At 43.8% G+C, this 14805-nt stretch overlaps 1 protein-coding gene across 3 annotated transcripts in view; it reads left to right on the forward strand.

Annotated features, from left to right (window-relative positions):
• Nucleotides 1-14805, forward strand: part of EIPR1 (EARP complex and GARP complex interacting protein 1) — a 125533-nt gene that overhangs the window by 53599 nt on the left and 57129 nt on the right. For all 3 annotated transcript variants that reach the window (XR_005447697.1, XR_005447696.1, XM_038739958.1), the window contains exon 5: nucleotides 8010-8109. Coding sequence is in view for 1 of the 3 variants with exons in the window: in XM_038739958.1 (XP_038595886.1) it covers nucleotides 8010-8109 (100 nt within the window). In the remaining 2 variants the exon portion in view is untranslated. The remainder of the gene's footprint in view (nucleotides 1-8009; nucleotides 8110-14805) is intronic.

Consider the following 14805-nt stretch of genomic DNA (forward strand, 5'->3'; position numbering starts at 1 on the left):
CCGAACATACTACCAAAATAAAATAAATAGAGTAGATATCATCATCAATCGTATTTATTGAGCGCTTACTATGTGCAGAGCACTGTACTAAGCGCTTGGGAAGTACAAATCGGCAACATATAGAGACAGTCCCTACCTAACAGTGGGCTCACAGTCTAAAAATATGTAAAAGTAAAATAAATAAATAAAGAGAGTAATAAATATGTACAAACATATATACATATATATATATACATATATATATGTGTGTATATATATATATATGCACACACATATATATATGCACATATATATATGTGTATATATATATATATATATATATATATATATATATATATATATATATATATAAACTCTGAGCGCCCCCATGGGACACCCTGCTTACTTTGTAACTTCCCCAGCGCTTTGATATTGAAAAGTTACTTTGAAACTCCTGGTTAATCCAGACTGTCTTCAAATTCCATTGCCCAGTGAAGGAATGCAACTCCCAAACGCTGATTTCTCTTCCTAGTTCGGTCTCGCATTTATCGTGGAATCTTTTTTTTTTTTTTAACCCATCTCTTCCCGCGTATACCGAAAAGAAATTGAGAGCAGCGTACCGCCTCTCTCCCCAGAACTGCGAGGAATCGATTTAAAAATGAAGATGAGCAATGCGCAGATGTGTCGAGCCAGTTGGCCATCATCCCCACTAATGGTGGGGCCCAGCGTTGCCCGGATAATTGAAAGCCGTGGTGAATAAGAAGGAAAACAGTTTCCTTCTCCATCACCTTCTATGGAAGAGCCGCTAACGAGTCGCCAAATTAATTGATTTTCATTTCCCCCGCTGAGCCTCTGGTGGGGCTGCTAATGAACAGTTAAATGGTCAAAAGCTCTGCAGCCGGAGGGAGGGGAAAAGCGATGGATTTGTCTAATCTGCAAACTGGATGATCGGTCTCCCAAGAATTCCAACTTGGCCACGGGTCTCTTCGGCCTTACCTAGTTCTTTCCGCATGGAATGGAATGGAAAGACAGATTTATTGAGCGCTTACTGTGTGCGGAGCACTGTACTAAGCGCTTGGCAAGTCCAAGTTGGCAGCATATAGAGACGGTCCCTACCCGACAGTGGGCTCACGGTCTAGAAGGGGGAGACAGGGAACAGAACCAAACAGATTAACAAAATGAAATAAATAGAATATGTCCAAGTAAAAATAAATAAATAGAGTAATACGTACGTACAAACATTTAGACAGATATACAGGTGCTGTGGGGAAGGGAAGGAGGTGAGATGGGGAGATGGAAAGGGGGACGAGGGGGAGGGAGAGTGCCTGGCACTGTAGGCGCTTAACAAATACCACAATTATTGTTATTAATCAATCAATCAATCATATTTATTGAGCGCTTACTGTGTGCAGAGCACTGTACTAAGCGCTTGGGAAGTACAAGTTGGCAACATATAGAGACGGTCCCTACCCAACAGTGGGCTCACAGTCTAGAAGGGGGAGACAGGGAACAAAACCAAACAGATTAACAAAATAAAATGAATTGAATATGTCCAAGTAAAAATAAATAAATAGAGTAATACATACGTACAAACATTTAGACAGATATACAGGTGATGTGGGGAAGGGAAGGAGGTAAGGCGGTGGGGAAGGGATGGAGAGGAGGAGGAGGGGGAGGGAGAGTGCCTGGCACTGTAGGCGCTTAACAAATACCACAATTATTGTTATTAATCAATCAATCAATCGTATTTATTGAGCGCTTACTGTGTGCAGAGCACTGTACTAAGCGCATGGGAAGTACAAGTTGGCAACATATAGAGACAGTCCCTACCCAATGGCATTGAATAGTGGAGAAGCAGTGAAAAGGCAGTGTTGCCTAGTAGGTAGAGCGTGGGCCTTGGAGCCAGGAGGACCTGAGTTCTAATCCCAGCTCCGCTGTGTGACTGAGTCATTTCACGTCTCCGTGCCTCAGTTACCTCAACTATCAAACTGTAAGCCCCCTGAGGGATGGGAGGGTTGATCCTTACCCACTGGATTTTTCCTGAGAGGAAAACTTCTCAGCGGTCAGAGCTGAGAATCTATCTACGCAGTCGTGCGTTTGGGCTTTTGCGGGGTTGTGTTTTAGCACAAGCCATTGCTCTAGACTGTGAGCTCGTCGTGGGCAGGGATTGTCTCTCTTTATTCCTGTATTGTTCTTTCCCAAGCGCCTAGTACAGTGCTCTGCACACAGTAGGTGCTCAATAACTATGTTTGGATGAATGAATGAATCAATTGTTAGGGCCTTACAGTTGCATTTCTGCACTGTGAGTTTTTGTTCCTGGGTTGAAGGAACCTGATTTGTTCGCAGGGATCCCACCCTTTTGTGATTGTTTCACCGCTGTCATTCATTCGGTTGTATTTATTGAGCGCTTACTGTGTGCAGAGCACTGTAGTAAGTGCTTGGAAAGTACCTTTTGGCAATTTCTTTCTCTCCTCTTAATTTGAGGGCTGCACTCAGTCTTCCGCAGTGTGGTTCTGACCATTTTTCCCCTTCAACCGATACTCTGAATCACTTAATAATAATAATAATAATAATAATAATAGTAATAGTGATGATGGCATTTATTAAGCGCTTACTATGTGCCAAGCACTGTTCTAAGCACTGAGGGGGATACAAGGTGATCAGGTTGTCCCACGTGGGGCTCATAGTCTTAATCCCCATTTTACAGATGTCTCAGAGAAGTTAAGTGACTTGCCCAAGATCACACAGCAGACGTATGGCAGAGCCGGGATTAGAACCCATGACCTCTGACTCCCAAGCCCGGACTGTTTCCACCGAGCCACGCTGCTTCTCTTACTTCTCCCTTACTTTCACTTCTCCCTGAAAACTGAGCAAGAGGGCTTCATTCTTCCCAGAAACAAAGATGATTATTACAGTGTTTGTTGAGGGCTTACTATGTGCCAAGTGCTGTATTAAGCGCCAGGCACATAATAAGTAATTTAAGCAGATTAAACACAGTCCCTGTCCCACTTGGGGCTCGCATCTAAAACAGAAGGAGAACAAGTATCTGATCCCCACTTTTACAGATGAAGAAACCGAGGCACGGAGCCCAAGGTCACACAACAGGAAAGTGGCGGAGGTGGGAGTAATAATAATAATAATAATGACATTTATTAACCACTTATGTGCAAAGCACTGTTCTAAGCTCTGGGGAGGTTACAAGGTAATAATAATAATGGCATTTATTAAGCGCTTACTGTATGCAAAGCACTGTCCTAAGCGCCGGGGAGGTTACAAGGTGATCAGGTTGTCCCTCGTGGGGCTCACAGTCTTAATCCCCATTTTACAGATGAGGGAAATGAGGCCCGGAGAAGTGAAGTGACTTGCCCAAAGTCACACAGCTGACAATCGGCGGGGCCGGGATTCGAACCATGGACTCTGACTCCAAAGCCCGGGCTCTTTCCACCAAGCCCCGCTGCTTCCTGCAAGCCTTCTTAGCTAAATGGCCCAAGTCTCCCTGTCATCATCATCATCAATCGTATTTATTGAGCGCTTACTATGTGCAGAGCACTGTACTAAGCGCTTGGGAAGTACAGATTGGCAACATATAGAGACAGTCCCTACCCAAAAAGACTGTCAGCGTCATCATCTTCGACAAAATGAACGATGGCCGGATATTCTGGATAATTAATGGAACAGATGTCTCATTTTATGCCGGAGTGGATGTCGGAGGAAAGAGAATGTCACGCACTATCAGAGTCAAGTGAATTTGGTTAGACCTTCAGACGATTAACAACGAAAAAAAAGGTTGTCAGAGAAGCAGCGTGGCTCAGCGGAGTCAGAGGTCGTGGGTTCAGATCCTGGCTCTGCCAATTGTCAGCTGTGTGACCCTGGGCAAGTCACTTCACTTCTCTGGGCCTCAGTTACCTCCTCTGTCAAATGAGGATTAAGACTGTGAGCCCCGTGCGGGACAACCTGATCACCTTGGAGAAGAGCCCGGGCTTTGGAGTCACAGGTCACGGATTCAAATCCAAATACTAACCCAACATAACGCATTTCCCACTTCTCTGCCCAGAAAACCTTGCTAGGTGCCACAGGGAAATGAAATTGCCACTCAGAATTTTCCGCGCACCGCAGCAGAATTGGAGTTTTATACGTGTTATAAAAGAATATGTTTATTTGCCTAACGATTTGACTCTCTCAGAATTTGTTGTTTATTTTTTTAAATCACTGCAGCATCGGATGAAAAGCTAGTAGAGACTGTGTCGCGTTTTTTGGCTCTGAGGAATTAACCAGAGCGGTAAACCAGTATTTTCAGGAAGATTTGTAATTCGAGCAACTAGTTTATTGGGGGTTGCTTTGTAAGCAATAATAAAAACTGACTAGTAACCGATGACTTAATTTCCGTGACATTACGTTGCATTTTATTACCTATGTTTTTTTTAAAATTTTCATTATAATAATAAACTTTATGAGCATCCAAATTGACTTCCATAGTCTTAAAACAAGCAATTCATTTTTAATCTAAAAACTCTTTAAGTTCTAGAAATCAAGTAAAGCAAGCTCGGCACTTTAAAATAGTGGAGTAATGATGACCAATTTTCACTGAAAGAAAAAAATGCATTTTTTAGTGTCACCCCTTAAACCTGGGGCCATCTTGTCTCCTTAAGCGCTTAAGCGCTAAGTACAGTGCTCTGCACATAGTAAGCGCTCAATAAATACGATTGAGTGATAAACGGGGTGTGTTAGTCTCCTTTGGGGAATCTCTTTTCGAGTTATGCTCTCCCAAGCGCTCAGTACAGTGCTCTCCACACAGTTAGTGCTCAATAAATACAACTTATTGTATTCCGACCTACATTCCTCTTCAGGACTGGAGGAATGTAGCACGGCTGCCAATGTTTATGCGCTTAGTACACTGTTCTTCTAGACTGTGAGCCCACTGTTGGGTAGGGACCGTCTCTATATGTTGCCAACGTGTACTTCCCAAGCGCTTAGTCCAGTGCTCTGCACACAGTAAGCGCTCAATAAATACGACTGAATGAATGAGTGAATGAATGCACTCAGTAAGTGCTCAATAAATACGATTGAATGAATTTTAATCAATTAATTCACAGCTTGAAATGGGTAAGACAGAAAGCCGGGTGGTTTTTATAATAATAATGATGGCATTTGTTATGCACTTACTATTACTTTTATGAAGAAAGAAATCAACTCCGTAGTTTGGAGTAACAAATGCTGTACGTCGCCTCGCTTTTTTTTTTCTTTAAGTTTATAGCACCAGTTTCCTGGTGACAATCCACGATAAAATAGTTTTGCTTTTCAGAGAACACTGCATACTGTAATCATCTGAAAGGATGCGGCAAGAACTAATGACAATAAGAGCTGTTACCTGTAAAATAAGAAAAATAGGGTTTTTTAGATTGTTTTTTGTGGGGGTTTTTTGTTAAGCACTTCCTATGTACCGGGCACTTTTTTAAAATATCATTTATTAAGCGCTTACTATGTGCAGAGCACTGTTCTAAGCACTGGGGAGGTTACAAGGTGATCAGGTTGTCCCACAGGGGGCTCACAGTCTTCATCCCCATTTTCCAGATGAGGGAACTGAGGCCCAGAGAAGTGAAGTGGCTTGCCCAAAGTCACACAGCTGACAATTGGCGGAGCCGGGATTTGAACCCATGACCTCTGACTCCAAAGCCCGGGCTTTTTCCACTGAGCCACGCTGCTTCTCCTACCTTACCACTCCTTACCTTACCATGCTGCTTACCACTGTTCTGGGGTAATAATAATAATGATGGCATTTATTAAGCGCTTACTATGTGCAAAGCACTGTTCTAAGCGCTGGCGAGCTTACAGAGTGATCCGGTTGTCCCACGGGGGGCTCACAGTCTTCATCCCCATTTTAGAGATGAGGGAACTGAGGCCCAGGGAAGTGAAGCGACTTGCCCAAAGTCACCCAGCTGACAAGTGGTGGAGCTGGTAAGCGCTCAATAAATACAATTGAATAAATGAATGAATGAACCTGGGCAGGGAGCGAGTCTAGTGAACAGTCCCAAGCATTGATTGTAAGCTAGTTGTGGGCAGGGGATGTATCTGACCAAACTATGTTACTGTCCTCTCCCAAACATTCATTCAATCGTATTTATTGAGCGCTTACTGTGTGCAGAGCACTGTACTAAGCGCTTAGGAAGTACAAGTTGGCAACATATAGAGACGGTCCCTACCCAACAATGGGCTCACAGTCTAGAAAGGGGAGACAGACAACACAACAAAACATGTAGACGGGTGTCAAAATCGTCATAACAAATGAGAATTATAGCTATATAATAAAATAAGAAGAATAATAAGAAGAATAGAATAATATTCATTTCATTCAGTCATATTTATTGAGTGCTTACTCTGTGCAGAGCACTGTACAGTACAATGCTCTGCGTATAATACGCACTCGATTAAATTGTATTTTATTCAGTCCATGCAGAGCACTGTACTGAGCGCTCGGGAGAGTACGATATAACAGATTTAGTAGACACTTGCCCTGCCCACGTGTCTATTCCTGATAGATAGTCCTCTATAATAATAATAATAATGTCAATAATGTTGGTATTTGTTAAGCGCTTGCTCTGTGCCGAGGACCGTTCTAAGCGCTGGGATAGATACGAGGCCATCAGATTGTCCCACGTGGGGCTCGTAGTCTTCATTCCCATTTTACAGATGAGGGAACTGAGGCCCAGGGAAGTGAAGTGACTTGCCTAAAGTCACACAGTCTATACGCGGCTGAGCAGGGATTCGAACCCATGACCTCTGATTCCCAAGCCCGGGCTCTTCCCATGCTGCGTCCCATAATCGGTATTTTCTCCCCCTTTAAACTGTCAGCTCGTTGTGGGCAGGGCAAGTGTCTACCCCTTATATTCTGTTCTGATCTCCCAAGTGCTTAGTACAGTAGTCTGCCCACAATAAGCACTCAATAAATACCATTGGTTGATTAATTGATTGTAATAGCTAGTTCTTTATCTTTAAAACATCTCTGTTCCAGGTCTTTTTAAACAAGAGGTGGTAAAGTCCATGATAGAGTTAATTATTGATGCGTTGGGAAAAAAAAATGCAGTTTATTTGGGATCATGAGACAAGAAAAGATAAACCCACGCACCGGATTGCTGTTCCTTTTAGCTGTTAAGGAAGAGAAATAAAAGCCAGTGGATATGGCTCTTGGAGAAGCAGTGTGGCTCAGTGGAAAGAGCCCGGGCTTTGGAGTCAGAGGTCATGGGTTCAAATCCCGGCGCCGCCAATTGTCAGCTGGGTGACTTCGGGCAAGTCACTTCACTTCTCTGGGCCTCAGTTACCTCATCTGTAAAGTGGGGATTAAGACTGTGAGCCCCCTGTGGGACAACCTGATCACCTTGTAACCCCTCCCCAGTGCTTAGAACAGTGCTTTGCACATGGTAAGCGCTTAATAAATGCCATTATTATTATTATTATTATGATTATGTGGCTCTTGGAGAAGCAGCATGGTTCAATGGAAAGAGCCCGGGCTTTGGAGTCAGAGATCACGGGTTCAAATCCCGGCTCCGCCAATTGTCAGCTGTGTGACTTTGGGCAAGTCACTTCACTTCTCTGGGCCTCAGTTCCCTCATCTGTAAAGTGGGGATGAAGAAGCCCCCCGTGGGACAACCTGATCACCTTGTAACCCCCCCAGCGCTTAGAACAGCACTTTGCACATTGTAAGCGCTTAATAAATGCCATTATTATTATATGGGTGTCGGAGGCTTAAAACGCCGTGGAGTAAATACGCTACCTCTTCATCATCAATCGTATTTATTGAGTGCTTACTATGTGCAGAGCACAGTACTAAGCGCTTGGGAAGTACAAATTGGCAACATATAGAGACAGTCCCTACCCAAAAGTGGGCTCACAGTCTAAAAGGGGGAGACAGAGAACAAAACCAAACATACTAACAAAATAAAATAAATAGAATAGCTATGTACAAGTAAAATAAATAGAGTAATAAATATGTACAAACGTATATATATATATATATATACCTCTTATTTTTCCAGTGTTGCCTGGGAGCCAATGGGAGATGGGAAAAAAGTCATTTCGTTGGCGGATAATCATCTACTGCTGTGGGATTTACAAGAAAGCTCAAGCCAAGCCGTGGTACGTAAGGACAAGGAATTAGACGGCGGGAGTCGTTTTGGCGTATTTAGTCGGTGCGCTTGTTTTTCAGTCGGTAGGATTTCTGGCACGCCTACTATGTGCAGAGCACTGGGGGACTGTACAGTAGGGTGAGAAGGCGCCGTACCTGCCCTCAAGGAGCTTACAGTCTAAGGGCGCGGTTGCTTTAAGAAACTTCGGAAACAAGTCGGCAACATATAGAGATGGTCCTGCAACATATAGAGACGGTCCCTACCCAACAATGGGCTCACAGTCTAGAAAGGGGAGACAGACAACACAACAAAACATGAAGACAGGTGTCAAAATCGTCACAACAAATGAGAATTATAGCTATATAATAAAATAATAATAAGAAGAAGAATAGAATAATATTCATTTCATTCAATCATATTTATTGAGCGCTTACTGAAATGCTTTTGAAATGTGGCGTTGGAGAAGGCTTTAGCGAATATCGCGGACTGCCCGAAAGACAAACAAATGGATTTTGGAGCAGATTAATCCAAAGTGGTCTTTGTAAGGCCAAATGACTCCAGTTAGATGAGCATATTTTGGACATGTAATCAGGAAGACTGATTCTCTGGAGAAGACACTAATGCTAGGAAAAGTCCAGGGAAAACGTGGTACAGGGAAAACGTGGTACAGGCAGCCCGGCAGCGAGATGGAGAGAGACCAGAACAACGATAACGGAAGAACCGTTAGAAAGGTGGTGGATTATGGCAGAGGAAAGGACGTTCTGGAGAAAGTCTGTCCATGGAGTCGCTACGAATCGGAAACGACTCGACGGCACTTAATAATAATACTAACTCTCACTGGAATTGTAGCCACATCATTTAAATTCCTCTCTGGAGCATCCTGCCTCCAAGAGCGCTTCAACCCTATCATTCAACCCTATCAGCGCTTAGAACAGTGCTTTGCACATAGTAAGCGCTTAATAAATGCCTTTATTATTATTAATCCCCCTCATCCCCCTCTCCATCCCCCCATCTTACCTCCTTCCCTTCCCCACAGCACCTGTATATATGTTTGTACATATTTATTACTCTATTTATTTATTTTACTTGTACATATCTATTCTATTTATTTTATTTTCTTAGTATGTTTGGTTTTGTTCTCTGTCTCCCCCTTTTAGACTGTGAGCCCACTGTTGGGTAGGGACTGTCTCTATATGTTGCCAACTTGTACTTCCCAAGCGCTTAGTACAGTGCTCTGCACACAGTAAGCGCTCAATAAATACGATTGAATGAATGAATAAATCTCCATTTTTCAACTGGGGCCCAGAGAAGCGAAGTGACTTGCCCAAGATCACACAGAAGACAAATGGAGGAGCCGAGAGGAGAGTCCAGCTCCTTCTGACTTCCGGGCACATCATCATCATCAATCGTATTTATTGAGCGCTTACTGTGTGCAGAGCACTGTACTAAGCGCTTAAGGACGCCACACTGCTTCTCTGTACACGAAGCAGTGTGGCTCAGTGGAAAGAACCCGGGCTTTGGAATCCGAGGTCATGGGTTCAAATCCCAGGTCTGCCAAATGTCAGCTGTGTGACTTTGGGCAAGTCACTTCACTTCTCTGGGCCCCAGTTCCCTCATCTGTAAAATGGGGGTGAAGACTGTGAGCCCCCCGTGGGACAACCTGATCACCTTGTAACCTCCCCAGCGCTTAGAACAGTGCTTTGCACATAGTAAGCGCTTAATAAATGCCATCATTATTATTTTTAGTATTATTACACACACACACTGCAAAGGAGCATGGCTCAGTGGAAAGAGCCCGGGCTTGGGAGTCAGAGGTCCTGGGTTTGAATCCCGGCTCCGCCACTTGCCTGCTGTGTGACCTTGGGCAAGTCACTTCACTTCTCTGGGCCTCAGTTCCGTCATCTGTAAAATGAGGATTAAGACTGTGAGCTGCTTGTGGGGCAACCTGATGATCTTGTATCTCCCCCAGCGCTTAGAACAGTGCTTGACACATAGTAAGCGCTTAACAAATACCACCACTATTATTATTATTATACGTTAAGCGTAATATGTGCCAAACACTGCGTGAAGCACTACGGGAGATACAGTACTGCCAGATCATGATTCAATCGTATTTATTGAGCGCTTACTGTGTGCAGAGCACTGTACTGAGCGCTTGGGAAGTCCAAGTTGGCAACATCTAGAGACGGTCCCTACCCAACAGCGGGCTCACAGTCTAGAAGATCAGACACAGTCCCCGGTCCCCATGGGGTTCACAGTCAAATGAGGCCAGAAAACTGGTCTTTAATCTGCATTTTACACATGAGGAAACTGGGGCCCAGAGAAGTTAAGAGATTTGTATCACCTTGTATCCGCCCCAGCGCTGTGAACAGTGCTTTGCACATAGTAAGTGCTCAACAGATGCCATCGTTATTATTTGCCCAGGATCACAGAGCAGGTAAAAGGCAGGGAGCATTGGCCGCAAGGAAGTGATGGCAGTGGATATAATAAATTGTAGCCGTGCTCAAATGGACGGAAAGAAAGAAAAATCACCTCCCAGCTCACTCCCCCCGTAAACTGGAGGTGGGGAAAAATCAGGGATTGGCAGAGTTAAAGCCGTGGAATATAACCGAGCGTTATTCCGATCTCTCCTGTCTCCCGCGAATCCGAGGAAGAACCGTGTCCGTCTCTCAACTTTGCCTCGGGAGCGGTGAGAGTCAAAATACGTACAGTTTGAGAGCGAAGGGAGGGTAGAGTTTTGTTAGAGTCCCAGTTCGCTATTGTAGCCGTGCTCAAACGGACGAAAAAAAAAAAAAAGAAAAATCACCTCCCATCTCACTCCCCCCATAAACTGGAGGTGGGGGAAAAATCAGGGATTGGCAGAGTTAAAGCCGTGGAATATAACCGAGCGTTATTCCGGTCTCTCCTGTCTCCCGCGAATCCGAGGAAGAACCGTGTCCGTCTCTCAACTTTGCCTCGGGAGCGGTGAGAGTCAAAATACGTACAGTTTGAGAGCGAAGGGAGGGTAGAGTTTTGTTAGAGTCCCAGTTCGCTATTGTAGCCGTGCTCAAACGGACGAAAAAAAAAAAAAAAGAAAAATCACCTCCCATCTCACTCCCCCCATAAACTGGAGGTGGGGGAAAAATCAGGGATTGGCAGAGTTAAAGCCGTGGAATATAACCGAGCGTTATTCCGGTCTCTCCTGTCTCCCGCGAATCCGAGGAAGAACCGTGTCCGTCTCTCAACTTTGCCTTGGGAGCGGTGAGAGTCAAAATATGTACAGTTTGAGAGAGAAGGGAGAGTATAGAGTTTTGTTAGCGTCCCAGTTCGCTACAGCTCTCGTAGAAAATGTGAAAACTGAGTCCGGTTGAATCCGAGAAAGACCAAGGGCTGATCCAGGAAGAAACGGTATTTTCAGAACTGGTTCCAAGTAACTGTCTTTTCCACGTCTGGATACCAACATCTGACCTATACAATTTAGACTGAACCAATTTAGACTGAGTCCGGTTGAATCCGGCTGTTCATTCATTCATTCAATCGGATTTATTGAGCGCTTACTGTGTGCAGAGCACTGGACTAAGCGCTTGGGAAGTACAGGTTGGCAACGTATAGAGACGGTCCCTACCCGACGGCGGGCTCCCAGTCTAGAAGGGGGAGACAGACAACAAAACGAAACAATATTAACAAAATAAACAGTCGATCAGTAGTTTGTGAGGTCCTTGTGGGCAGGAAAGTGTCTGTTTGCTGTTATAATGTGCTTTCATTCATTCAATCGTATTTATTGAGCGCTTACTGTGTGCAGAGCACTGGACTAAGCGCCTGGGAAGTACAGGTTGGCAACGTATAGAGACGGTCCCTACCCGACCCCGGGCTCACAGTCTAGAAGGGGGAGACAGACAACAAAACAAAACAATATTAACAAAATGAACAGTCGATCAGTAGTTTGTGAGCTCCCTGTGGGCAGGAAAGTGTCTGTTTGCTGTTATAATGTGCTTTCATTCATTCAGTCATATTTATTGAGCGCTTACTGTGTGCAGAGCACTGTACTAAGCGCTTGGGAAGTCCAAGTTGGCAACATATAGAGACGGTCCCTACCCAACAGTGGGCTCCCAGTCTAGAAGGGGGAGACAGACAACAAAACGAAACAATATTAACAAAATAAACAGTCGATCAGTAGTTTGTGAGCTCCCTGTGGGCAGGAAAGTGTCTGTTTGCTGTTATAATGTGCTTTCATTCATTCAGTCATATTTATTGAGCGCTTACTGTGTGCAGAGCACTGTACTAAGCGCTTGGGAAGTCCAAGTTGGCAACATATAGAGACGGTCCCTACCCAACAGTGGGCTCCCAGTCTAGAAGGGGGAGACAGACAACAAAACGAAACAATATTAACAAAATAAACAGTCGATCAGTAGTTTGTGAGCTCCCTGTGGGCAGGAAAGTGTCTGTTTGCTGTTATAATGTGCTTTCATTCATTCAGTCATATTTATTGAGCGCTTACTGTGTGCAGAGCACTGTACTAAGCGCTTGGGAAGTCCAAGTTGGCAACATATAGAGACGGTCCCTACCCAACAGTGGGCTCCCAGTCTAGAAGGGGGAGACAGACAACAAAACGAAACAATATTAACAAAATAAACAGTCGATCAGTAGTTTGTGAGCTCCTTGCGGGCAGGAAAGTGTCTGTTTGCTGTTATAATGTGCTTTCATTCATTCAGTCGTATTTATTGAGCGCTTACTGTGTGCAGAGCACTGTACTAAGTGTTTGGGAAGTACAAGTTCGCAGCATATAGAGACGGTCCCTATTCAACAGCGGCTCACAGTCTAGAAGGGGGAGACAGACAACAAAACAAAACATATAAGCCAAATAAAATTAATAGAATAAATGTGTTCAATCAATCAATCGTATTTATTGAGCGCTTCCTGTGTGCAGAGCACTGGACTAAGTGCTTGGGAAGTACAAGTTGGCAACATATAGAGACAGTCCCTATCCAACAGCAGGTTTAAGTCTAGAAGGGGGAGACAGACAACAAAACAAAACATATAAGCCAAATAAAATTAATAGAATCAATATGTACAATCAATCAATCGTATTGAGCGCTTACTGTGTGCAGAGCACTGTACTAAGCGCTTGGGAAGTACAGGTTGTTGAGGTTTTAAGTGAATCAGTGTGTTGACTTGGTTTGGAATTGCTAAATTGCCCCACTGGTAACGTATCTAAAAGCTTGCAAGATGCCAAGTGTTAGTTGGTTAAAATTTGAAATTAATAAACCCGAGCAACTAATTAATTTCTAGACTGTGAGCCCGCTGTTGGGTAGGGACTGTCTCTATATGTTGCCAACTTGTACTTCCCATGCGCTTAGTACAGTGCTCTGCACACAGTAAGCGCTCAATAAATACGATCGATTGATTGATTAAACCAAAGACTAAATGCTTCCTCAACCCACAGTGAAGAAAATCCGTTCTCGACAAATTGTACTCTTCATTGGAATAAAGCAGTATAATTACAATTTTTTTTGTACTTTTCTAGAAGGAGGGCTTCATTGTATTTTTTTTTTCTTACAAGTTGTAATTGGTTCAGTCTAAATTGTATAGGTCAGGTGTTGGTATCCAGACGTGGAAAAGACAGTTACTTGGAACCAGTTCTGAAAATACCGTTTCTTCCTGGATCAGCCCTTGGTCTCTCTCATAGTGACCACAACCCTATCTAGTTATCTGATGTCATCATCAATCGTATTTATTGAGCGCTTACTGTGTGCAGAGCACTGTACTAATTTATACAGTTGTATAAATTTAGACTGAACCAATTACAAACATATATACAGGTGCTGTGGAGAGGGAAAGGAGGTAGGGCGGGAGGGATGGGGAGGAGGAGAGGAAAAAAGTTGGGAGCCCCTTCCTTCCTCTCCCCCTCGTCCCCCTCTCCATCCCCCCCGTCTTACCTCCTTCCCTGCCCCACAGCACCTGTATATATGTATTTGTACATATTTATTACTCTATTTATTTATTTATTTATTTGACTTGTACATATCTATTCTATTTATTTTATTTTGTTAATATTGTTTGTTTTGTTCTCTGTCTCCCCCTTCTAGACTGTGAGCCCGCTGTCGGGTAGGGACCGTCTCTAGATGTTGCCAACTTGTACTTCCCAAGTGCTCAGTACAGTGCTCTGCACACAGTAGGCGCTCAGTAAATACGATTGATTGATTGACTGATTGGGGGCTCAGTCTGGGAAGGTCTCTTGGAGGAGGTGAGCTCTCAGTACTCTTTTATTTAATAACTGGCCATTACCAGAATTTCACCTGAGGACTTGAAGGAGAAGGGAAGGAGGGCATGTTTGAGAGGAAGAGGAATGAAGGACATATTTATTACGCTATTTATTTATTTATTTATTTTACTTGTACATATCTATCCTATTCATTTTATTTTGTTGGTATGTTTGGTTTTGTTCTCTGTCTCCCCCTTTTAGACTGTGAGCCCACTGTTGGGTAGGGACTGTCTCTATGTGTTGCCAGTTTGTACTTCCCAAGCGCTTAGTACAGTGCTCTGCACATAGTAAGCGCTCAATAAATACAATTGATGATGATGATGATGAAGTACTGTCCTGAGGGCAGTGGTCTCTGTTATGGAGGAGAGTATTGGATCCTGTCTACATGTTTTGTTCTGTTGTCTGTGTCCCCCTTCTAGACTGTGAGTCCATTGTTGGGTAGGGACCGTCTCTACATGTTGCCAA

Source organism: Tachyglossus aculeatus, chromosome X1, assembly GCF_015852505.1.
Source record: "Tachyglossus aculeatus isolate mTacAcu1 chromosome X1, mTacAcu1.pri, whole genome shotgun sequence".
NCBI classification, from domain to species: domain Eukaryota; kingdom Metazoa; phylum Chordata; class Mammalia; order Monotremata; family Tachyglossidae; genus Tachyglossus; species Tachyglossus aculeatus.